This window comes from Rousettus aegyptiacus, unplaced genomic scaffold (genome assembly GCF_014176215.1).
Source record: "Rousettus aegyptiacus isolate mRouAeg1 unplaced genomic scaffold, mRouAeg1.p scaffold_m13_p_11, whole genome shotgun sequence".
Lineage (NCBI taxonomy): Eukaryota > Metazoa > Chordata > Mammalia > Chiroptera > Pteropodidae > Rousettus > Rousettus aegyptiacus.
In genome coordinates this window covers 8,623,008-8,646,949 of record NW_023416286.1, presented here as the reverse complement: position 1 = coordinate 8,646,949, position 23,942 = coordinate 8,623,008, and the positions used below count along the sequence as shown (strand labels likewise).

Sequence of the window (23,942 nt, the reverse complement as noted above, 5' to 3'; positions counted from 1 at the left end):
TTCCTTTTCAAAGATGAGTTTCCTGTTTATAGTTTCAGATAAAGAACTTAACCCTATAACGAGTCTTGCAAGCAAAAAGCTTGACTAGTTGAGGGACTGTGGATAACGGAAGAAAAAAAGTTACGGTCCTCTGAGTGGTTAGTCTAGAGGCGATGACTTCGGACAGCAGTGTTACTGGTTTGCCACCTAAAAAGACAGGGTGGCACAAGCTTACTGTTCCTTTGAATACACAGAAGTGAGGTGCGCAGCATAGAACAGAGCAATTTCTGATTCCTGACAGATGGTCTCTGGTAAATCAGTCTCTGCACAAAGGTGATGCCAGCGAGCTATTCTGTTCATTCATTTACCCCAGCATCCATCCCTATACATAGTCAACTGAAAAGCATTTAGCGAACCATATTTTGTATAAAACACCGATAAATACTAAACGAACAAAGAGACCTCTGTTTCCCCCTCTAGAATCAAGGTCCTTCTGTCAAGGTTAGTCTATATCATCCAGATCACCTTTCTCTTCCCAGGCCAAAATTTTGAGCAGCATTGTTCACATTATTAAATGGAGATGCTATAGAATGATGTAATTGCTCTATTAATTTGCAAAAGGGTGATTTGAACTAGAGAAAAGACCAAATTACAGCCTATGTGGAAAGGAAAGCAGTCTAATTCACCGCCTGAATTATGGTATTCAGAATTGTAAAATGCTTGTGTCCACATAGATGTCTTTAAAATATTTGTTATAATCAATATTGTAGCTTAATTGTAAATTTACATGCCGATTTACATTTCCTTGGATTTCAGAACTTAGAAGATGCTCGAAAAAAGTTTAGACTTCTAAGTTGTTAAATATTTTAGATATATTGATTATGCTGTACAGTGACTTAGCAGAGCTAGGCTTCCTTTTAGATCTACACTGTCCAGTACGGTAGCCATTAGACATAGTGGCTGTTGAGCGCTTGCAGTGTAGCTCATCCAAACTCAGCACAAGACACACTGTGTGTGTAAAACTCACACTGAATTCCTAGGACTCAGTACAAGAAAAGTACGTAAAAATCAAATTTTTATATTGATTGCATGTTGAAATTACAATATATTGGGTAGGATGGAAAAAAATACAATATAGTATTAAGCTTTATTTTTTTTCTGTGCCTTTTAGTTTTTTTAATGTGACTACTAGAAAATTTAAACTATGTGGCTTGCATTATCTCTCTGTTGGCGAGCACTGTTATAAATAATATAAAGGAAAGTTTCCGAAGCATTTGTAGATTCTGAATGTCTGTGGAAGACCAAAAAAAAGAAAAAAGAAAAAGAAAAGAAAGAAAAGAAAAGAAAAGAAAAGAAAAGAAAAGAAAAGAAAAAAGAAAAATGTCCTTAAGAAATCTGAAAACCGGTCCTTCTAAACCAATACAAAAGGACTGAGCATTCGCGTGAGCAACCCTCCTGGGTTTGGGGCAGGGACTGTATGTGCTGGGCAAAGGCAAATGTGTCAGAAAGTAGCCAAGAGCCTCAGGTAGCCACAGCTGAGTGCTCAACTCTACTGCAGAGGTGGCCTCACAGGGTACTAAGAGCTGCGGGAGTTCAGGGGAATGATCTCTACATCTTAAACTGGTGAAAAGCCAAGGATTCCTGAGAGTGGAGCATCAATCAGTGGGAGGGTTAAGAAATGAGCGCGTTTCGCCCGCTGGACGGGAAAGTTTCGCCTTTGCAGCCCCGGCCCCTCCCCCGCATCCCGGACTGAAGTGAGTGGCGCCCTCTTTTCCTCCAGGGTGACTGGTGAGCCAGCGCCCTCCCCTAAGGCCTGTGGGGACTCAGAGTTAGCATGATGCTCTCTTTGTGATTTTGAATGGCTGTGAGATGTCATTTCTCTTTGGTACTTTGGCTTCTCTGTTTTGTCTGTTTCAGCTCTTCCTCTATTTTGCTCTCCCGGTGTCTGAAATTCTCTCCCAGGGACGAGCCTGGGTCACCAACCTACCTTGCAGTTCGCTTTTCTTGCTGTCAGATGCATTTCTTCACCAGTTGGATCATTTTCTCTGTAGTTTAGACAATTAGAAAAATATGTATCTTTAAGAAATTTATCTGGAGATCAGTCAAATGGTTATGAAAGGAGGCAAAGCTGTAGGTAGATTTATTATACTACTTTATCAAGGGACAGAATTACCTCTCTCTACACCCAAGAAAATTATTGCAGCAAGAAAATCATTTTCAAACAACATTCATTATTTAACAGTAATTAACAATAAGAAGAAACTAGTTCAACAAATAGGAATGGTTACATACATTATGATAAATCCATGTAGTGAAATTACAACTATTAAAAATCATGCTTTTGAAGACCGACAAAGAAAATGCGCACAATAAAATTTAATAAAGATATGTAACTATTTACAATATGATCTGATCCTTACATAAAATGAAATACATAGAATATGATAATAATGGCTATCTCAGGGTGGTGAAATAACAGGTAATTTCTTTTTACATATAATATCTGTTTTAATTTTTTTACAATGAATATATATTACTATTATAATCAGAAAAAAATATATACATAACATAAACTATGATTCTCCAGTTTCCGATTTTGATAAGTTCAATTTTTAAGAGTACCACTAAAAGCTTATCTTTCATGGAAAAAAAAATCATACCACCTCTAAAGATGATACATAATACAGTACAGTGTTTCTTATACTTCGTAGCCCCGTATCAGCAAAATTAGTTGTGTCCGACATGATGTTGGTTTATCTTTCCCAATACAATGTTGGCTCATCTATAAAACAAACATCAGGATCTTCTGCAACTCTAGTGTAATAGGTTTGCCTGTCTGAAAATTAGCAAAACTTATTTAAGGGGCGTTAAAAGACAAGACTTAACCCTTTTTGGCAATCGATAGCATGTTTCAGTGTGAAAGTTCAAATCAAAATCAGTTCAAAGCTAGTTCCACAGAAGTAGCAGCAAAGCTATAAACTGGCCCTCAGCAATCTCAAAAACAAATTTTCCAGTGTTATCAGACAGAATGCATTTGGACCTATTGAGAATTTTTAAAACTCAACTCAAAGAAATTATGGCACATTCTAAAGAACAGAAAGAGGAACCGCTGTTCACAAGATGAGTTATTATTTCCTCCTTATTCTCTCTGGAAAGGTCATCTCATTCATTCCAAGGTCTGCTCCAAAATGAAAGAGTTTATAATCAAATTAATCATAAGATGGCTCATAATATGGCTCATAATACATACTTTTCTCTCCTTCCCTCCTCCCAGAGCCAATGCATTTCACAATCAGTTGGCACTTCCTGAAGGGCCCAGCATCTCACGGTCATGTTTATTTTTCTGCAAACATTTAGTGAAAGTCCACAATAAGCAGGCCCTGCACAAGGCCCCAGTGACACAGAGCCCTTAAGGACCCAGGCTTTACATACAGAGTGTCTCGAAAGTCACATGAATATATAAAGTTCTGTAACTGCTCTGCTAAGTATATCATTAACTAGATATCTAAATTAATATTAGCAGCATTTGACAGAAGCACTGCTTTTAAAAGGAACGTTTCGGCTTAGGGCCCTTTGTCATCTCTCCTACATGCCAACATCTTCCTTTTCAAGGGGAACGTGTTTCAGCAGACACCAGCGGGCATATCAGGCAGTCGAGAGCTAGTTACTTGAGACTCACTTTGTACGCCGACATTTGCGGCTATTACTTTAAGCATTACATTTAAGAATGGGCACATAAAAAAGTATCCTAATCTTGTCACTCAATTTCTGTAAAAATGTTACAGAGCTGTTTCAATTTGTCATGCTTTTGTTACAGAATGTGTTGCAGTAATGACAGCCCTTGTCGGGTTTTTTGATCCCTCCTCCCACCCCCCGTTAAAGGAACAAATTCAGGCACTATTGACATTATTCAAGATTTTACAATCACTCATGCTCGTTTCAAAACCTCTGTCATACGCCACAAAGAGGTTTTCTAGCAATCAGTTATATGAAATCTACAGTTTCACAACACTGAGAGATGCAATGGTCAACAGCTAATGTGTGTGCATAATTATTTCAAAATAAATGAACGGGAAAATGTTCAGGGCCGTTTGTAACTTCTTCTGCCTTTCTTAGAGTAGTAAAAAATAAGAGAAAGAGAAATAATAAAAGCTAAACAGAGAAAAGCTATGAAGGCCAGCAACGACTTTCGCGTGTGAAGAAAGCTGCAGTTGGCACACAGGGTGAATTCTTCTGGACAAAACCCTCCCAGAGTCTCGGGACCTGGGAAGCCATTGTCGTCAATAATTTTCCTGTAATGTTTCATGGATGGTTTGGGCTCAAACTGATTGGCAGCGTAACGATAGAGGCCAAATTTCGGAGCTGTGCGATCATTAAACGAGTATGCAAAGTATCCACAAAGTTTGATCCCATCCAATACATAGGCTAGAAAAAACAAAAGGACAGGGGAATTGTGGTTAAAATATTTCGCATACAACACTTTACTTTTACATGGCCTTGGGGCATCAGGGAAAATTTCAATACCATTTAATAGAACTTAAGACTAAATTACACTTAATCAGAAAAGGCTTCTTTTACCGGAAGACAAATAGGTAAATATCAAGACAGATACTGAGCTACATTTAACAAAGTGGGTTTTATATAATTAAACCTCTGATGAGGTACTTGGGTTAAATCTTCATGTATGTGAAGCAGGTCAGACTTCCGTGAGGCCATCTGAGGAAGGGGGAAAGGGGGAGACCAGGCTATCACAGGTCCAGAGGAGGTGACAAGGACTTTTGGTCTTCTGCTTTTAGCTAAACTCCTTTATCCCTGGGGAAAATACTAACTCTCTGTAGGACATTTTAGGTGTGGCTAGATATGGACAGCACCTCTCTCTGGGAAGGTGACAGTGCTTATAGTTGAGAGTGTCTAACAGGTTATCATGGCCTTGGGTGACGCACCCTCCAGGAGGCTGCTTTTTGGGCGGCCTTACCTTTCAGAGCTTCATTTACATAATTCTGCATGTAGTACACCCTCACGTCGTCCTGGGCTGCGTGCAGGTCGTCATCCACGCCGTTGGAGATGATGTACGTGGGGAGGTCTCCGTACTTGAGCTTCAGCCAGTTCAGGACTTTGCGCAGGCCCCAGGGCACTACTGCCACCTGACCGGGGGAGCTAAGCCAGGTGCTGTCGGTCATTTCTTGCACTTCCAGGTAATCATTGTATTTTCCTGGATCTTCTTTCTCCCAGCCTACAAGGATGGTGGTGTAATGGCTTACGGCCAGAAAGTCAAAGGAACCCCGGATTAGCCTTTTCTCATCTTCAGTGAAATACGGCAGCAGGTAATCGTTTCTTTGTCTCAGCCAGTCCCTCATCACACGTGGATAATCCCCAGAGCCGAAAATGGGCTCGGCGAGCCAGCCGATGTCAAATTCCAAAACTCTCTCGGCCACCTCTTTGTCCCTCGGGGAGAGAGGGCAGGCGGGTTCCACCCAGTCGGCCTGCAGGGCGATGGAGACTCGCCCTCCCTGCGAGCGCCGGAACTGCTGGTCGTACAGGCGCCAGGCCAGCGCGTGCGCCCGCAGGAGGTTGTGGCCGGCCCTGTAGGTGAGGTTCCGCGTGTAAGGCTCGCTCGCCGTCACCCAGAGCTTGACGTGCGAGCCCAGCGCTTTAAAGCACAGCCCGGCGTACTCCGCGAAAGCCGGGGCGATGTGGGGGTTCTCCCAGGCGCCGTGCGCCGCCAGGGGCGCGGGCAGCCCTGGGCGCAGGGCCGCGGGTCGCCACAGGGCCACCACCGGGGTGATGTTGGCGCGCACCAGTTCGCTGGCCACGCAGCGGTAGAAGTGCAGGGCCGTGTGGTTCACCTGGGACCGGTTGCCCAGCGGGAGGATCAGGGCCCAGTCCAGGGAGAAGTGGAAATGTGTCGCGTGCGTTTCCTGGAGCAGGGAGACCAGAGGCCTGATGGCAGCGAAGTCGGCACAGTAGGATTTCCTCATCTGGGTCACGAGGCCCTGCACCTTAATGAGCCCCTTGCTGCGGTGGACGTCCCACAGGTAGACGCTCGGGTCGGTAAACTGAGACAGAGTGGTGTCGACCTAGGAGGAGCAGAGTGACCACAATTCTGTGACTTCCCCGGAACAGGCCTGGAAAAGTAATTCAGTGCAATTCGACAGCTAGTGAGCAAGCGAGCAAAACCAGAAACCGCTCTAGCTGAAAACGGAAACAGTTTTTTGTAAATAGCGAGCTCCCGAAGAAGAAAACATTCCACTTCTATGCGTATTTGTTTTACCTGTACTTCTGTCTAACCCTTGGAGTGTTACTTTATTTAATGTTAAAAAAATCTGGATTTTTCCCCCCTCACTTCAGATGGCAAACATTAACGATTCTCACACATCTCCTGTCTGTTTTAAGTAAGCAGAGTATTTTTGGACTTCTTTTATTATAAGAAATCACTAATGAAATGAAACTTTCAAATTAAAAAAAAAAAAACTTGACAAAGATAATCCTTAAAGCCTGAGTGAGAGTCAGAAAATTAAATGGCGTTTAAAATTAAAGTGTGCTTCTCGGAATCATAAAATTAAACTGTGCTTCTTGAAATCACATTCGGCACCGGGGTTTGCTCTAGGTTGAGAAGGTGCTAACTACGCACAACTGGCCTTTTATTAGCCTGTCTTGAGCTTAACAAATTCAGTCTGACTGATGGTGGAAAGTGACGGAGACCTTGGGAACAATATTGTCATCCACCGATAACGGGATTTTAAAAAATTTCCCCTAATAAGTTTTCTGTGACGATCAGGACAATATGGTTCTCAACATCTGACACAGAAGCTTACAAAATGAACCCAGGTCTTTAGGTAAAGTGGACAAAATCCCCCATCCGCTTGTAAGCCAGGGAGGGAGCAAACTGAAAGGCCACCCCAGGAGCCGCTGCCTCCGAGCAGGTGATGTGGGTTGACCCTCTGTAAAAGCAGGGGTCAGACGAGCCCCGTTTTACCTGCCTGTTGCCAGCAAGCTCTTGACCCTCCGGAGGGGTCAGTGCTGTGTTCATCAAGGAAAGTAGTAAACTACAGTGTATCAGAGGGAAATCGCCTTTTCTGGAGGATCGTCCCTTATAGGTCACCTTCCCATGCATTTCTTATAATACTGAGGGAATGCCGAAAAGTATTTTTCCACTGTGATGCACCCACAAATCGCGTGTTCGCAGCTTTGCGAGAGAAAATATTTGTATGCCATTTGGAAGTGTAAGTGTCCATAGCTTGAAGGAATTTTTTAAATTGTTTTTATAGAACTCTGAGTTGACTAAATCCCTAACTTTTGTAGCATAATTTAGTCCATGTGAAAACAAACGTGAGAGACTAGGTGTAATTTCTGGGGGAGGGGATCTATTTCTTAAAAAGTACAGGACATTTAGAGATGAGTGTCGAGGCGAAATTCTAACTAACCTCCATCGATTGGTCGACTTGTTAATAAAAAAGTAAAATAATAAAGCTGAATCAGAAAGAATGGGTATAAAGTATGTATTTAGTGTGTATGGAAGAAACTTTCTCCTCACACGACCAGTGTTAAAGAAACCCATGTCCCAGTATATAGCAGGTTCTGGACCCAATTCCCTTGAGCATTAGTGGTTATGGAGAAACAGTGTCTGCTGGGAAATTAGGTCCAAGTTCAGTGACAATCCATATGAAGAAGCCCAAGGTCAGATTTCAGACTCATTGTGTGCTTAATGGGATATTATTTTTGAAGATTTTCAAGTAAGATGCATGCCTCATTAATATTTTCCAGGAGGGAAAAGATAAATTTCAATGGTTTAAAAGTCACTTCTCAGAACTTTAATATAATGTAATAAAAGTATAGAGTACTGTTTGTAAGTGAAAATGTATGTGCACACGTCTCAGAACTGCCCTAAAAACAAACAAACAAACAAACAAAAACTCCCTTGTTTTGACTTTTTCAATTAGGAAGTTGGCTTGGGAAGTACACTATCAAAATTATACACAGCTCACGGTGAAAGCAGAAAGAATAAAACAGTAATTGCAGCCTTTTCCCACTAGAGAGCTTCTGGAGAAGTTCAAGTCCAGCGTCTGTTGGAGTGTGCCTTTGTTCTGTGTTTGGCTGGTTCTGCATAGGAGACACGGGCGTGGGGGTGGGGGGCTTGTGCCCCTGAGCTGATGACTGGAAAGGGAAGGCAGCCTGAGAGGGAAGGTCCCGGGCTGATGAGTGGCTGGCATTAGATCAAACTCTAAAGCAATTGCTTCTGAGGAGTAGAAAAGGCGATTCTGTCCCCATCTCCCTTCCTCTTCACTGTTTTGCTGCTACATCCCGCCAGAGTTCCTCTTCTCTCTTGAGGAAATAGGATGTGTCTTCAAGACTGTCTTACTCTTTACCAGTCCTCAAGGCAAGCACCGGCCTGGGGTGGGGACCAACCAGGGCACAGGGAAAGGACTCCCTTCAACGTCTCGCTCTGCCCTGAGGTCACACTGTCTCCAGAGATGCTGGCAGGGGTCTCCCTTCCCAAAGGACCAAACTGGGAATCACCTGCGCAGGCTCAGGCTGCGGTCAGAGGTCAGGGCAGAACATGAGCCCGCAATGCCAAGGGGCGCCAGGCCCAGCAGGGAATGGGGTATAGCGCAAGGCCAAGAGCTGGAACGAGGAACAGGGACCGCCCCCCTGCACCCCAACCTCATCGAAGGGACGGGTGAAGGAGGGACCGTAGAGGTCTTCCTCCCTTGTCGCTCTCCCTCTCTCCTCCCGGCATCTCTCTTGCCCCTTTGGGTCCTACTTGAACCTCACTGTGTACCCCACTTGCAGGAGAGAAATTAGGATGGGAGGTTCCACACAGCAGTGGGCTGAGGGGGAAGGAGAAAATACTTACTAAAATCTCCAATCAAACCCTAGAAAACAAATTCCTTTAACTTAATGGAAAATGAAATTAACAATATTTAAATTTTAAATAATTACATTCTTATTTTACAATTAAATTAAAAATAATATTGAGGGCCAACCACATAGCAGGTGCTTGATAAATATTGGACGATTCTTTAGAAGAACTTCCTTACCAGCTCAATGGCTGTGGCTAGGAATGGCATTCTGATCAGTGACCCACTGGAGTGAGGGTTTTCATCCTCCGTGTATTTCGGCAAGCTTGGGGGGGGGGGGTCCACAGCTATGTCTCAAGAGGCCTCTGCCTAAAGCCCTGTCTCAATCTCAGCAGCTGTACTGAAGTCTCAGATAATTTGGACTTTTGAGTTATATCTCATTTATGGAAGAACTCAACTGCTTTAAAAAAAAAAAAAAGGCTTGCTTGAAAACCACTGTATTAGAGTATTTTATCTGATCAGATCCTAAATATTCATGTTTTAAATTCGTTCTCCTTCGGGAGCTGGTTTAAAGTGCAAGGCGAAGCTAGGAAGAGTCTGGGAGAGAAAGGCGCAGCGTTCCAAATTACACCCTTAAGGGACAGTGTTTGGCCAGCCATGGTGACCACACGGCATGGCAGCCTAAGAAGGAAGCGCTACTTACTAGTGACAGGGCTTGGTGAGACTGCTGATTGGTTTTGTCAGCTGACTTACTTGAATGTAGTTGTCAACAATCCCCCAAGCAAAGGCACAGGGAAATGTCCCTTCTAGGGGCTGATTTTCAGGTAAAGGAGGGAAGCCATTTTTCTCTATCAGCTGTTGGTAGAACAAGGCTGAAGACTTCGGCAACAACTTCTTATCCTGGCTTAGAAAGTCCACGTAGAAGAGTCCGCGCCTGATGCTATAGCCTCTGTGCCACTCAAAGCCGTCCATGAGGGACCACACTGTGTACCCGATGACGTCCACCCCGTCCAGCCTGATGGCTGCAAAGGGAAGAGAGGACAAGAGCAAAGTGACCCATCGCTGGACTCTCGCCTCAAGATTCACGAGCATTTGAGGGTTTTACTACTTAAGGAAATGAATTAAGTACGCTTATTGTTTGGCAAACCAATGGCCTTTCTTATGGACAAATGGCTCTAATCAACCTTAGATAACTCTACAAATAAATGTCTTCCCAAATACGCTTATCTTCAATATTTTTTATTTAGATTTTTCTTATTTCCAGTGGGTATTCTTCAGGTGGGGGACGATGTTCCACTTTCTATCCTAGGCTCCTGACATTGTGCCTGACGCAATAAATGAATAAAGTCTTCAAAAGCATGAACTATTTACTATTTTCTGTGAAAAGGTTGATATTCATTTTTCTTTAAAATTATTTCATTCAGTACAAGTAATAAGAATCCAAAAACAAGTACAGAAAACGAGCTATCCTGGGATTTACTTAGTCCTTAATGTAATCTAAAAATCTTGAGTAATAATTCTGAAACTCAAGTAATTTCACACATTATAACCCAGTTTTTTCATTTACAAAAATGAGTTTAAAAATTAATTTAAGTTACTCAAGTCCCCAAATGAGAAAGGTGTTCATAAATGCATTCCTACCGTTGCAGAAATGAAATTCTACATTACGATTAAAAACTATAAATTTACATAGTTTGTTACAGATCATCTTAAAGATTGTTTTACCAGTGGAATTGGTCAGGAAATTAGAATTTTATCCCCAATCCTACCTTTTAAAGTTTCCATTATGAATCTTTTGAGGTAATACATATATTTAGCGTCATCTGTCTTAGTGGTCTCTGAGACAAACCAGCCATTTTCCACAATAAATATTTGAGGGTGGTTATATTCCAGGTCAATCCAGGAAAGCAGTTGCCTCAGGCTAGAAGATTCTAATTGGCGGAACTTCATGCGAGGGTCCAATAGTTGAAAACTCAAGATTGGGCCAAAGGAAAGAGCAAAAAAGTCCGCTGTTCCCTTGATGAACTTTTTCTCAGATTCGGTAAAAGTAGGTAGAAGAGACGAAAGATTATTCTTCATGCTCTCTGGGTAGTCGCCATCAATGAATATGGGTTTGGCAAACCAGCCTAGTACGAAGTCAAGAGATTTCTGACATTCTTTGATGCTGTGGTTTGTCATTCTTCGAGGATTGACCCAGTGGGAACTTAGGGAGATGGACACCTGGCCCCCCTGAGTTGCACGGAAAGAAGTATTGTATAGATGCCAGGTTTTGGCATGAGCCTATAAAGAGGAAAAAACATGGCAAATTAATTTCTGATCGTGAGGAGAAATATAATACATATTTGAATTCCCAACCCTAGTTGTACCTGTTTCTCATCAAACCTCCCTAATGACTAACCCCACAATGTAAAAGTCACCTGGAACCAATAAACTATTTCAGAGGTAGGTCAGCCCCAAGCGAGCTGCTACCATGACTGGAATTATTTCCATCGTTTTTCGGCAGCCAGTGAAAAACTCGGGATTTCTGGCATTGAACTTGTAGTTATTATTCATACTTTGAAAAATTAATGAAATAAGAATTTGTTATACTATTTTACTACTTAATTGACTTTGGATTGTGTACTTTTTAATTAATGAAAAGAACCAATCCCAAATATGTGATCACACCAGGAACTTTGAAATAGGATTATATGTTTTTTATCCTAAGAGACTGGGAGTTTTCAAGTTGACTCAAGTTGTTGAGAGTCAATTTAATATTTTGTATTCATCTCTCATAGTTAATATTCTAACCCATGTTCTCGCAATCTTTGTTCTTCCCTAAGAAGAATCTGCAATAAATGAAAGGACTAACTCCAGTATCTAACCTTGGCCTACCCTCCAGAACTTTGGGACAGAGCTCACTTCTCACAGGACCCAGGATTCAAGGTACAAGCCAAGAGAAAAAAACCCACACACACCCAAATACAGCTTTAAAGAGATCTGATGTCCACACTTAGTCAGCACTCGGTCCAGAGTTTTCTACAGCAATGAAATGGGCTTTGCTTCCATAAAACCAATGTTACGGTCCTGTAAAATCTTACTGATTTCTGTTATTTTATTTTCATGTTTCTCTTTTGTTTACAAAGAAACGTGAGGATGACAGGGTTTTTCCTCCCTTAATGAATTAGGTTTCTCTTTACTTTTGCATTCCTTGATTTTTTCTCTCCATTTTTCTAAGAATGCAAGTGCTGTTTTATTAGCCTTTTACTCGCCCCATATATTCTCTTTAAAAACTTGGTTCTAATTCTCTGTTTGACTCATCTCCTCCAAAATGATCATGCCAATTTCCACTCCACTCCCTGGGCCAGAGCAAGCTCTTTTGCTCAGTATGCCTAATATACTCTTCATTTTTCCTAAATATTGTTCCGTGGTTCATTTTAGTGTATTTGTCCAAGAATGGCCTCATCATTATTCTTATGAGTTCGGCCAAACATTTCAACAGAATAAAATAGTTGATATTTAAATTTTAGTTCCTTAGTAAATATCTATTGTTTAATTTCACCAAATGCATTTTTTTCATGACCTAAAATGGTTATCTATATGCCAACAAGGAAATGGAGAATAAAATGTTGATCTAAAGAATAGTGACATCTGCCCATGTGAATAAGAAATTGGGGCCGAGTCGTGAGACTCCACTGGCTTCGCGACGTCTCCCACCCTTCTCTGTCTTCCTTTCCTTTGCCACCCCACATCTTCCCAATCTCAACTGACAAGAAATATCATCCTGTCATTTAATAGAAAAGAAAGGGAGCAGTTCATGCTGGGACTCAGGACGCCAGACCAGAGGACTTTCCTAATTTGGCCCAGTGGAAGCCTAGGACAGTCCTGTCCTAAATCTAACAGACACACCCTCTACGGACAAGTGCTGTGATGGATAAGGGGAGGGGGCAAACAGGAGCGGCAGCAACTGAGAACTTCATAATCTGGGTTAGTTTTCCAGGTAATTGAAATCCAAGTCATACGATAGAATTGTCTACAATCACGTACTACTCTTTTAACCTTGAGTTTGAGAGTGTCAACATGGCTGAGAGAAGGTTGGGCAAGGAAATGAATGGCCTGGTCAATAGGGAAATGCACATGTGATCTTTGAAATCAGATAAAATTCCTGCCCCATCATTTTTAGTTGTGTGCCTTTGATCACATTACTTAACCCGGGCAGGTAAGACTAACCTTCTTGTGTCTTTCACAGGGCTGTCATGCGGATTTAATGAGATAATTTATGTAAAACATCTAACACAGAGTTTGTATATGGTAGAGTCTCCATTAATGTTTATTCCTTGGGGTCTGAGCAGACAGCAAAGGAAGACATTGCGGGTAAAGAAAGACCCCCATAAGGAATTCAGCCCATAGCAATAATGTGATGTAGTGATATGACCTGGGGTTTAGATTACAAGAGATGAGTTTAGATCCCAAATCTTCCATCCTTTATTAGGATAAGCCTCAATTATTTCTCTGTACAAGTGGGAATAGCATCTATTCTCTTGTAAGGATGTTGCGGGGATTAAAACACATAATGCAAGCAAAAGTGTCTATCAAGTTGTTGATTATTTTAGAGAAGTATAAATTTGCAGCATTGGAAAGTATGGTTAATTTTATGTGTCAACTCGAGTGGGCTAAGGGAACCACAGATAGCTGGTAAAACATTTGTCCGGCGTTCAGCTAAGCTACTTCATGGTGGCGCTGCCTCAGAATCCATTTTGTCTGGCCAGGTAGCCAGTAGGGACCTTAAACTGCAGACCAGTCCCCACACAAGTGGGTACCCTAGATAGCAGCCTGCAGAATCATAAGCAAATGCAAGTTCCTGATGCGACTTTCCCAACAGCCCTGTCATCAACAGCCACCCCTGCCTCCCAGCACCTGCATCCCTTATGCACCCTTTAGATAAGACCCTCGTGGGGTTTACCCAAACCCCCGTCTTTGTTTGAATTGACCAATTCGGCCCTAGCCCAGGAACCTCAAAGCACTCTATCCACAGACCCTAATAAAGGCTCACGTCCCAGGTCCTGTCCCTCTCTCTGTCTCTGCTTTGACATTCCAGTGTGGCCCCATGAGGCATGTCGTGTACTTCCTCTAGAACCTAGGAGTGACTAACTTCTCTGTCTCAATTTCCCTTGCGGTCTTTTAAACCCAGGCTCAGTGCAGCACCCAGTGCTTCATTCAACAAATGCTAATTTAACAAAACCACTGCAGAGTGATTTCTGGGTATGTTTATAAGGGTGTTCCTGAAAAAGATTTGCATTTGAATTGGTAGACTAAAGATCACCCTCCCGGGAGTGGGTGGGTATCTTCAAAGCAAGGACCTGAATAGAATTGAAAGATGAAGGAAGGATGAACCTGCTCTCTGACTGGGTTGGGTCACCCATCTTCTGTGGCCTCTGGACACTGGCACTCCTGGTTCTCTGGTCTTTTAACTCAGACCCAGACTTATACCATTGGCTTCCCTGGTCTTTGGGCCTTCAGGTGTAGACAAGAACTACACCAGCAGCTTTCCTGGGCCTCCAGCTTGCAGACAGCAGCTCATGGGACTTCTTGGTCTCCATAACCACATGAGCCAATACCCCATAATAAGCCTCTTTCTATTTATCTATATTTATCCTATCAGTTCTGTTTCTCTGGAGAACACTGACTAATATAGAAAGCATCTTAGTTAATGTTTGGCTTAACCACTCGCCCTACTCCAGACCCTCCCCTGGATCTGTCCATGGCGGCCCCAGATAGAGGTCATTCCATTCTCCAGGAGGTCTCCTCACCCCCACCTGCTAAAAGAGGTTTTGTAGGATTGCAAGTGACATAATTCTCTTCATTTTACTTATCTCTCTATATATTTTTTTCGTTTCCTACCATACACATGTATTGCTTTAGAAGAAAAACACTTAAAATTCAAAACAGAAAAATAGCTCATATGAGTTGGATGCCAGGCCCTGCTCAACCTGTCTATGATGGTTATTTGAAAGCTATCATCTAATTAATCCCTGCCAGACTGTCCTCTAACCTGCCCTACAGTCTCCACCTCAAATCCTGCCTCCTAGGCACAGTGAACGCTATGTGAAGTTCTGAGATCTTTGAAGCTGCAATACTTTCACAGATGTGGCTCTCTCATGTTTCACCCAGCCTCACCCCCTTCAAAACTCAGCTCAGACATCACTGCCTCCAGGAAGTCTTCCCTGACATCTTCCCTCTCTCCACACTTAAATGTCTTGTTTCATGTGTCTCTACAGCTGGCCTCTATCGAAGACCTTAACTATATTATATTGCATTTATTTGTCTAGATTGCAGGTGTTTTGAAGGCATTGACTAGGACTTTTCTCTCTCCTCAGATTCCATCAAAGTGTCTGGGGGCAGAGTAAGTATTCAGTAAGCAGACATGGAGGAATGAAGGCTGCCATTAAGAACCATATCAGAAAGTCAGATATAGAAGCAGTGTTCTGAGATAGAGCAGCAAAACTCTCTCTGGTTGTATTTCATTTATGAGACCTTAAACAGAGAACTTTCAGGCACACATCATTAAAAAAATAATTAGAAGGAATTAAGCATGATTGGCCTCTGAGAATAATAGTGTGTTGCCTCAAAATACACTAATGATCCAGTTTGGGGCATAAGACACTCTGGTACATTATGTTTTCCTCACTTCCTTCACAGCCTCAATGCAGATTTTTGAAACCTAGGATCTAAATAGTCTAAAAAATATATATGGGTCTTATATGTCTTTCTACCAATCAGCTAGTATCACCGAATTTTGGAAGTCAGGCAAAATAGTCTGAATTTCATAGCCCATTTTCATTCTGTCCGAATTGTAAGCTCCATCTCATTTACCTATTTGTATCCTTCCCAGAGCCAGACACAAAGTTTCTCACAAATAAGGCATTTAAAAACAGCAAAGCGAGCTCCATGTCTGTTTTGGCTTTCTGCGTGGCCCATGTTTAAGACCTGGGTAAGGGAAATGAAGCCCAAACAGCACACAGCAGTATGGCTGAGCTATGGCAGAGATCAGAAGTAAGAGCTGAAGCATGTCCACAACTTGAAGAGAAGACAGCTGTGTGAAGGAAGGACCCAGAACTCGGCATGGGGATTTCCTGAGGGTCATTGGCTAAATAGGCACAAGGTGAGACTCTTTGAGGTTTAACAAAGAGCACCGGCCACAGGTCTGAGATGAAAACCAAAGGTTTTGCAGGGCTGGGAAACATTGCAATTTAGGATAGCCACAGTAGAGAAACATGCATGGTTGAGCACTTGAGATATTCAGCTGAAACTCAAGAAGGTCACACCTGGAAAAGAAGGACAAAACTGAAATAGACCAGCTCTAACAAAGACTAGATTCAAGCCTGGCATGTTTAAAAGAATCCTCTGGTAATTAAACTGCCTGGCAGAACAAAATAGCATATCCTTTAAAGGAAAACAACGTAAACCAGACTCCCTATCATGTGTCATTTATATTGTCCAGGGGATAATAAAAAAAAATTGCTAGACATTGAAAAGGAAGGAAATGAAAAACTGTACATTGTTTTCTATATATAAAAGAAGAAAAATGAAAACCTTAATTTAAAATAAAAAAAAATAGCATTCTAAAGAAACAGAAACCAAAGCTAAGATGACTTAGGATTTTAAGATAGTTTTTACAAGTATGTTCGAGGACTTCAAGGAAAAGATAGATATAAAGAGTGAACATAGGGGAAATAACAACAGAGAAAGGGAAACAAAAGAATACATGAAAATTATAGAACTGAAAAGTAAAATATATAAAATGAAAATTTTATTGAATGGGATTAACTATATTAATTCTATGCAAAATATGTGATAAGAATAAATAATATAATCTCTAAAGAAACCATAAAAATATAATAAAAGTTATATTTAAAAAGCCAGCAGAATAATAAAAATAAAATACTAAGAAATATTTGATTCACTAAAAAGTATTCATAAAGAAACAAAAAACTGATAGGACAAATAGAAAACAAATAGCAAGATAGTAAACATAAACCCAATTATATCAATAATTACACAAATAAAAATGCACTAAATGCTCGAGGTAAAAGATAGATACTCTCAAACTAGATTTTGAAAAAGTAAGCTTCGATTACATTCTGTGTACATGAAATACACTTTAAACATAAAATGTCAGCTAGACTGAAGAAAAAAGATGGAAAGAAATAGATCAGACATGTGATAAGCATAAAAAAGTTGACATGGGCATATTAATAACAAAATAGACTTCAAAACAAGAAATGTTACCAGAGGTAAAGATGGATAATTCTTAATGATAAGAGGGCCAAGTCATCAAGAAGCCATATTCTAAATATAATGATATCAGAGCTTTAAAATACATAAAGCAAAAAATTTACAGAATTTTTAAAAAGTGGACAAACTGACAATTCAAGTTGGAGATTTTAACTCCCCTCCCAGTAACTGACTAAAGAAATAGCAAAAAAGAAAAAAGAAAAAAAAATTACTAAGTATATAAATTGACTAATTCAATAAACCAAGTTGACCTAATTGACACTTAAGTCAACACTATACTGAACAATACTCTCAAGTCGTACATGAAATGTTTATGAATATAAACCACATCCTGGAGCATAAAATGAATTTCAAGAGATTGAATCAGTAATGAAAAAACCTCCCCAAATAAGAAAAACCCAAGGTAAGCGGCCTTAATAATAAATTATCCCAAACAAGCAAAGAAGAGTTAACACCAATCTCTCTCACACAAAGCTGCAGACTAATATCTCTTATAAATATAGACACACAAAAAACCTCCAAAAATACTAACAAAACGAATCTAGCAGTATATTAAAAGGACTATGTACCACAATCAGGTGGGATTTACCCCAGGTTTGAAAGGATGGTTCAACATATGAAAAATCAATCAATGTAATACGTCACTATAAAAGAAAAATTCCAAGTTTTTCTTACTGCGTAAAGAAAAACCCAGTTCTTCCCTACTATGTATTTCTTCCCAGTGAGTCTCTTACTACTCCCACAAAACACTTCACATCTGACCTTTCAGGTCACCGAATGTATGGAAGTTTTTCCCACAGCAAGCAATTCTATGTGACACCCGCTGGGTGTCCTACGACTTAACTCAATTCTGATACTGTCTATTAAGAGATAGCATCAGATCCAACAGATTAAGGTCTCAGTCCTGTAAGATTTTTTTCCACACACACACACGCCCCAGATGCTAGTCACAAGCCCAGGTTATCTCACCTGTGCTTCTGACCAACAAGCTACGGAACAGAGGTTCCCATGACTCCCTCCTCGGGTTCACCTAATTTGCTAGAGCAGCTCACAGAACTAAAGGAAACGCTTACTTACACTTACCAGTTTATTAAAGATAAATGTAATAAAGGACACGGATGAACAGTCAGATGAAGAGATACACAGGATGAGGTCTTAAGCACAAGAGCTTCTGTCCCCAGTTGGGGTGCGTCACCCTCCCAGTGTTCGCCAGCCTAGAAACTCCCCCAAGCCCCTACTTTCGGGTTTTATGGAGGCTTCCTCTTGTAGTCATGATTAGTTATTAACTCCATTTCCAGACCCTCTCCTCTCTCTGGATGATGGGAATGTGAGGCTGAAAGCTCCGAGCTGCTGCTGCTGCTTTTTTTTTTTTTAATATTTGTTGTTGGTCTTGTCTATCACCACACACCAAAATTAACTCAAAATGGATTAAGGACCTGAATATGAGACCTGAAACAATAAAATGCATGGAAGAAAACATAAGAACTAAACTCAAGGACCTTGGACTTAAAGAGGATTTTATGAATTTGACCTCAAAGGCAAGGGAAGTAAGTAAAAGCTAAAATAAATGAATGGAACTACATCAAACTAAAAAGCTTCTGCTCAGCAAAAGAAACTATCAACAAGGTAAAGAGATAACCATCTGAATGGGAAAATATATTTGCAAGCAACGCCTCCCATAACAGCCTAATATCCAAAATATACAAAGAACTCATACAACTCAATAACAACAACAACAAAACAAATAATCCAATCAAAAATGGGCGGAGGACCTGAATAAATACTTCTCCCTAGAGGACGTACAAATGGCCAACAAATATATGAAAAGATGTTCAACATCATTAGCTTTTAGGGAAATGCAAATCAAAACCACAATGAGATACCAGTTCCAAGCTTCTAATTATGGCTTGGTCCTTGTGGTGACAAGCCCCCATCCAGGTGCCCACCCAGAGTTACTTCATTAGAACAAAAGAGGCTCCCAGTGTCCTTGTCACTTAGGAATTTATGAGTTTTAAGAGTCCTGTGCCAGGAATGGGGGTCAAAGACAAATATTAGAACAAGAGATGCTCCTAGTGTAGTTATTGTTTAGAGAATTGCAAGAGTTTCAGCAACTCTATGCCAGGAACTTGGGGCAGAGACCAATATATACAGTTTCTATTATCTCACAATCACATTAGTAGAATGAAAGGGGCAAAACCATACATGATCATCAGAATTAATGCAGAAAAAGCATTTGAAAGGGTCTAAAAGTCTTGCATGACAAAAACGTGAAAGAAAGAAAGAAAGAAAGAAAGAAAGAAAGAAAGAAAGAAAGAAGAAAGAAAGAAGAAAGAAAGAAGGAAAGAAGAAAGAAAGAAGAAAGAAAGAAAGAAAGAAAGAAAGAAAGAAAGAAAGAAAGAAAGAAGAAAAGAAAAACTAGGAGTAGAAGGAAACTTTCTTAACACAATAAGAGACATTTTTTTAAAAAAACCCATAGCTAACATGTACTCAATGGTGAAAGCCTGAATGCTTTTCCCTCTAAGATAAGGATCAAGCTAGGGATGCTGCTTTCACTGTTTTCTTCCTCAGTGCACCGATGCTCAACCAGATCAAGCAGGAAAGAAAAGAAAAGACACCTGAATTGCAAAAGAAGTCAAATTACCTCTATTTTCAGATGAAATGATTTTACATAAGAAAAATGCTAAAGAATCTCCCTACAAAAAAAAAAAACTATTACAGCTAATAAATACAGAAAAATTGCCAGGTACAATATCAAAACTCAAAAATCCATTGTATTTTCATACAATAGTAATGAACAATCCAAAAAGAAAAATAAGAAACTATTTCCACTTATAATATGTTCAACAAAAAATAAAATACTTAAGAATAAATTTAACAACTCTCACAACTTTTATTTACATTATACTGGAGATCCTTGCCAGTGTAGTAAGGCATGTTGATTGGAAAAGAAAATAGACAACTCTATTTATTATTCACAGAAAACATAATTGTTCATATAGAAGTCCCAATGAATCTAAAAATAAATTATTAGAAGTAATAAATGAATTTAGTTATTAGAATACAAGTTAATAGAATACAAGTTAATAGAATACAACGTCGATATGCAAAAATCACTATATTTTTATATATGAGCTATAAACATTTGGAAACAAAATTTAAATATAATACCACTTACGATTACACCAAAATCATAAAATACCTAGGAATAATTTAACAAAATTAACAAAATTTGTGCTAATGACATCTACATATCATTACTAAGAAAATTTAAAGAAAACCTAAATAAATCAAGAAAGAAACCATTTTTATGGATTGGAATACTCAATAGCATTACGTTATCCATTCTCCCCAAATTAATCTATAGATTCGACAACATCCTATCCAACATCTTGACAATTTTTTTTTTTGTAGAAATTGGCAGGTTGATTCTAAAATGGATGTGACCATTCCAAGGACATAGAACAGCTAAAATAACTTGAAAAGGGAAGAACAAAGTCGAAAAATTCATACTACCTGATTTCAAGGCTTACTATAAAGTTATAATAATATAATGTGATATTGGCATTATGATAGACAAATAGATTAAAAGGAAAGCATAAAGAATTCAAAAATAAATCCATGGCCAATTGATTTTCCAAAAATGCATCAGGGCATCTATATGGCAAAAGGAAAGCTTTCTCAAAAAATTGTCTTGCATTTGGAAAATGTATGAGAAAAAAATTGAACCCAGCCTTACACCTTGCATAAAAATTCATTTGAGACAGATTGCATATCCAAACGTAAAAAGCAAAAACTACAAAGCTTATAGAACAAAACATAGCCTCTTGATTTTAGAGTAAGAAGATTTCTCAAGTCACAGAAAACCCTAATTGTAAAAGAAAAAAATGCTTAATTAGACTTAACTAAAATTAAAATCTGCTCTTCAAAGGTAACAATATGAAAAGACAAATCACTGAGGGAATGTTAAAAATATGTGTATCTGACAAAAGGATTATATTAAAAATAAATACAGTAATCCTACCAATCAATAATAAAAGAGAAACCACACCCCTCCCTGCCCCAAACAAAAGATTCAAACAGATTTTTCATAAAAGCATCTATACCAATGCCAAACATCAACATTGTTAGGGAAATGCCAATGAAAACCACCACAAGAAGCCATCACACCCACTAGAATGCCTACAATTAAAAAGACCGATGGTAAAATCTGACATGGAGGAAAAGCAACTGGAACTCTATACGTTGCTTGTGGGAGTATAAACCACTTAGGAAAACTCGCCGGCAGTTTCTTATAAACTAAACAGAGGCCTTCTCTACTTCTCAGCAATTCCACACACAAGAGAAACGGCAAGGTAAGTACACAAAAAGACTTGTATGACATCAAGATGAAAACTTAAAAAAATGATTTGCTCAAGGATCCTTATAGCAGCTTTATTCACAATAGCAAAATACTGAAAACAACACAAATGTCCATCAACAGGAGGATGCATAAACACTGCAGACTGTGTGTATGACGTAATAGTACTCCTCAATAAAAAGAATGGACTAGTGTTTCACATAACAAAATGAATTAACCTCTAAAATATCACGTAGAGCAAAAGAACCAAGACACAAAGAATGCATGCATATGGTTGCATGATTACATTTACGTAAAGTTCAAAAATCATTTCCTGCTGATAGATTTGTGAGGGGGAGGGTGGAAACAATCAAGGACAACAGAGAAAGTACAAAGTAAGGGATTAGGGAAGAAACAAGATCAAACTATGTTTAGGTCATCATGACTTTGATATCTCTATGAAGATGCCTAGTCTGCAGCTGGGCGTAGGATTCTAAAGTTGGAGAACACGTGAATGGTGTTAATCATTAAAATAAATTTCAGAGGTAATACTGAATGGATTGTTTTTTGCTATCATTTCTTGGATTTTTAAAAAATCAAAATGGAATAATTCTTAAAGGATTAATTTAATCCTACAAATAATCTTAATTAAATTGACTGAGACCAATGATTAAACAACTGAAATACAGCCCATAAACAGAAAATAGTTCAACAACTCATTCGCATATACTCCCTAGCCAAGAAGCAACCCGAGATGTTGTTTTAGTTCTAAATTAAAGGTGCACTATTTCAATAAAGGTCACAGGACTAGACAAATTCCAGAGAGTGCTGGAGAATTGCTTTTTCATTCTCTTCTTGGCATCCTCTTACAAGTTCAAGTATCACAATTACATGTCTAAGGACTTTCTTAAAAGTCACTGCTACCCTGTGTTGTCAGCCAACTGTTCCAACTAGTCTAATACCTGTGTTTGAAGACCAAATTATTCCTATTATTTCTATCAGCATAGATTCATGGATTATACACTGCAGTTCCTCCAGATAGAATTTCAGGCAGCCTCACACAAAATAACCATCTAATAGAGCACATGATGATTTCCCAAAAATAGCCATCTATAACTTCTATCCACAAAAATGACCAGTACTTTCTGTGTGCAGTTCCTTAAAGCTTGCTTGAGACCTGCTGTTGTGACCCAGGAGCTACTCTGTGCCCGGCCTCATGTCTACAGTCCCCGACGCCTTGCCAGCTAAATAGATGGAAATAGGCAGCACCTGGGCCTGCCTACCTTTGCCGTTCTTAGCAAATGAAATAAGTAGAATGATTTTTAGCTCTTGTTCCAAGTCATGCGGCCTCCCACGAATTAACAGGAAGGACAAGGACACTTTCCACATCGATGTCTATCTCATCACTGCCCAGCCCAGATGTCATTAGCAGGACAATTTCTCATTATCCCTCACAAGATGGTACCGACCTTGGATGACAACCTATCAACCCCGAAAAAGCATTCCGCTCTGCTTCTGTTATCGACAACGCTCTCTGCCATTTTGGACTTGGCTCCTCCAAGAAGCGGTCCCTAAGTAACCTCGCTTACTCTTAGCGCTATTTCCCCCCAGTTATTCACTGAGAAATGCTCACTCCTTTTAAATTCAGCTCAATTCTCATCTCCCCTGTGAACTTTGTTTGGCTCCCCAGACACATTTAGACATTCTGTGCACATATGCAGGGTGGGGGGTGGATGTCATAGTTCTTCATAGTTCTTCGTAAATTGGTGGTTTTTCGCCAATACTGTACACTCTCCATCAATGACAGAGATGAATATAAACAACCTGAACATCTAACACGAGCTTATTCATTTATTTATTCTTTTAGGTAACAAATTTTTGAGTAGCTACTATGTGTCAGTCCTAGTTCTTAGATTAGTTGAAATAATCTAAAAGGCCAACTATAGGTATTAGTTGAAATAACTCAGGAATAAGGGATTAAATGGAAAAAATCACTAGCTACAAATGATCATCAATCACCTTAACAAATTATAGTTAGCTACAGATAATCATGGGCAGTATTACCAAATATATGGAATCATATGTGTATGTATATATACATATATATATATATATATTTATACCTGTATACATATAAAATAAATATACATAGGACAGGCTTTTGAAGAATTTGTACCAAAAGGATAACAGTAGTTGTCTCTACTGAGTGGGACTATGGACATTTTTTATGTTGTTCCACTCCTCTGATTGTCTGACTTTCATGTAATAAGCATGCATTGCTTTTATAATAAGAAAAAATAACGAATAAATAAAAGTAACTGGAATTATCAAGTTTGAGGAATTTTCTCCTTCAAATTATTTACTACGTTATTTTTCTAAGCTGATGATGTTCACCATGCTTATTTAGCTACTTTTCACCTTTCGCACAAGGATGGATGACACAGATTGTTCCAACTAATTCAGTCCCTCACTATTCAAAAATTATTTACTGATTTACTCATCTTCTATTGTTACACATTTCAGTTGCTTCAAAATTTCTCAAATAAGAAAGAATA

At 39.6% G+C, this 23,942-nt stretch overlaps 1 protein-coding gene across 1 annotated transcript in view; it reads right to left on the bottom strand.

Moving 5' to 3' along the window:
• Window positions 1-2,616: 2,616 nt before the first annotated feature.
• KL (klotho) overlaps window positions 2,617-23,942 on the bottom strand; it is a 41,363-nt gene continuing 20,037 nt past the window's right edge. The window contains exons 2-5 of the mRNA XM_016118939.2: window positions 10,547-11,057; window positions 9,531-9,799; window positions 4,955-6,056; window positions 2,617-4,404 (exon numbers count right to left, since the gene is read on the bottom strand). Coding sequence (XP_015974425.2) covers window positions 4,061-4,404; window positions 4,955-6,056; window positions 9,531-9,799; window positions 10,547-11,057 — 2,226 coding nt within the window. The 3' untranslated portion in view covers window positions 2,617-4,060. The remainder of the gene's footprint in view (window positions 4,405-4,954; window positions 6,057-9,530; window positions 9,800-10,546; window positions 11,058-23,942) is intronic.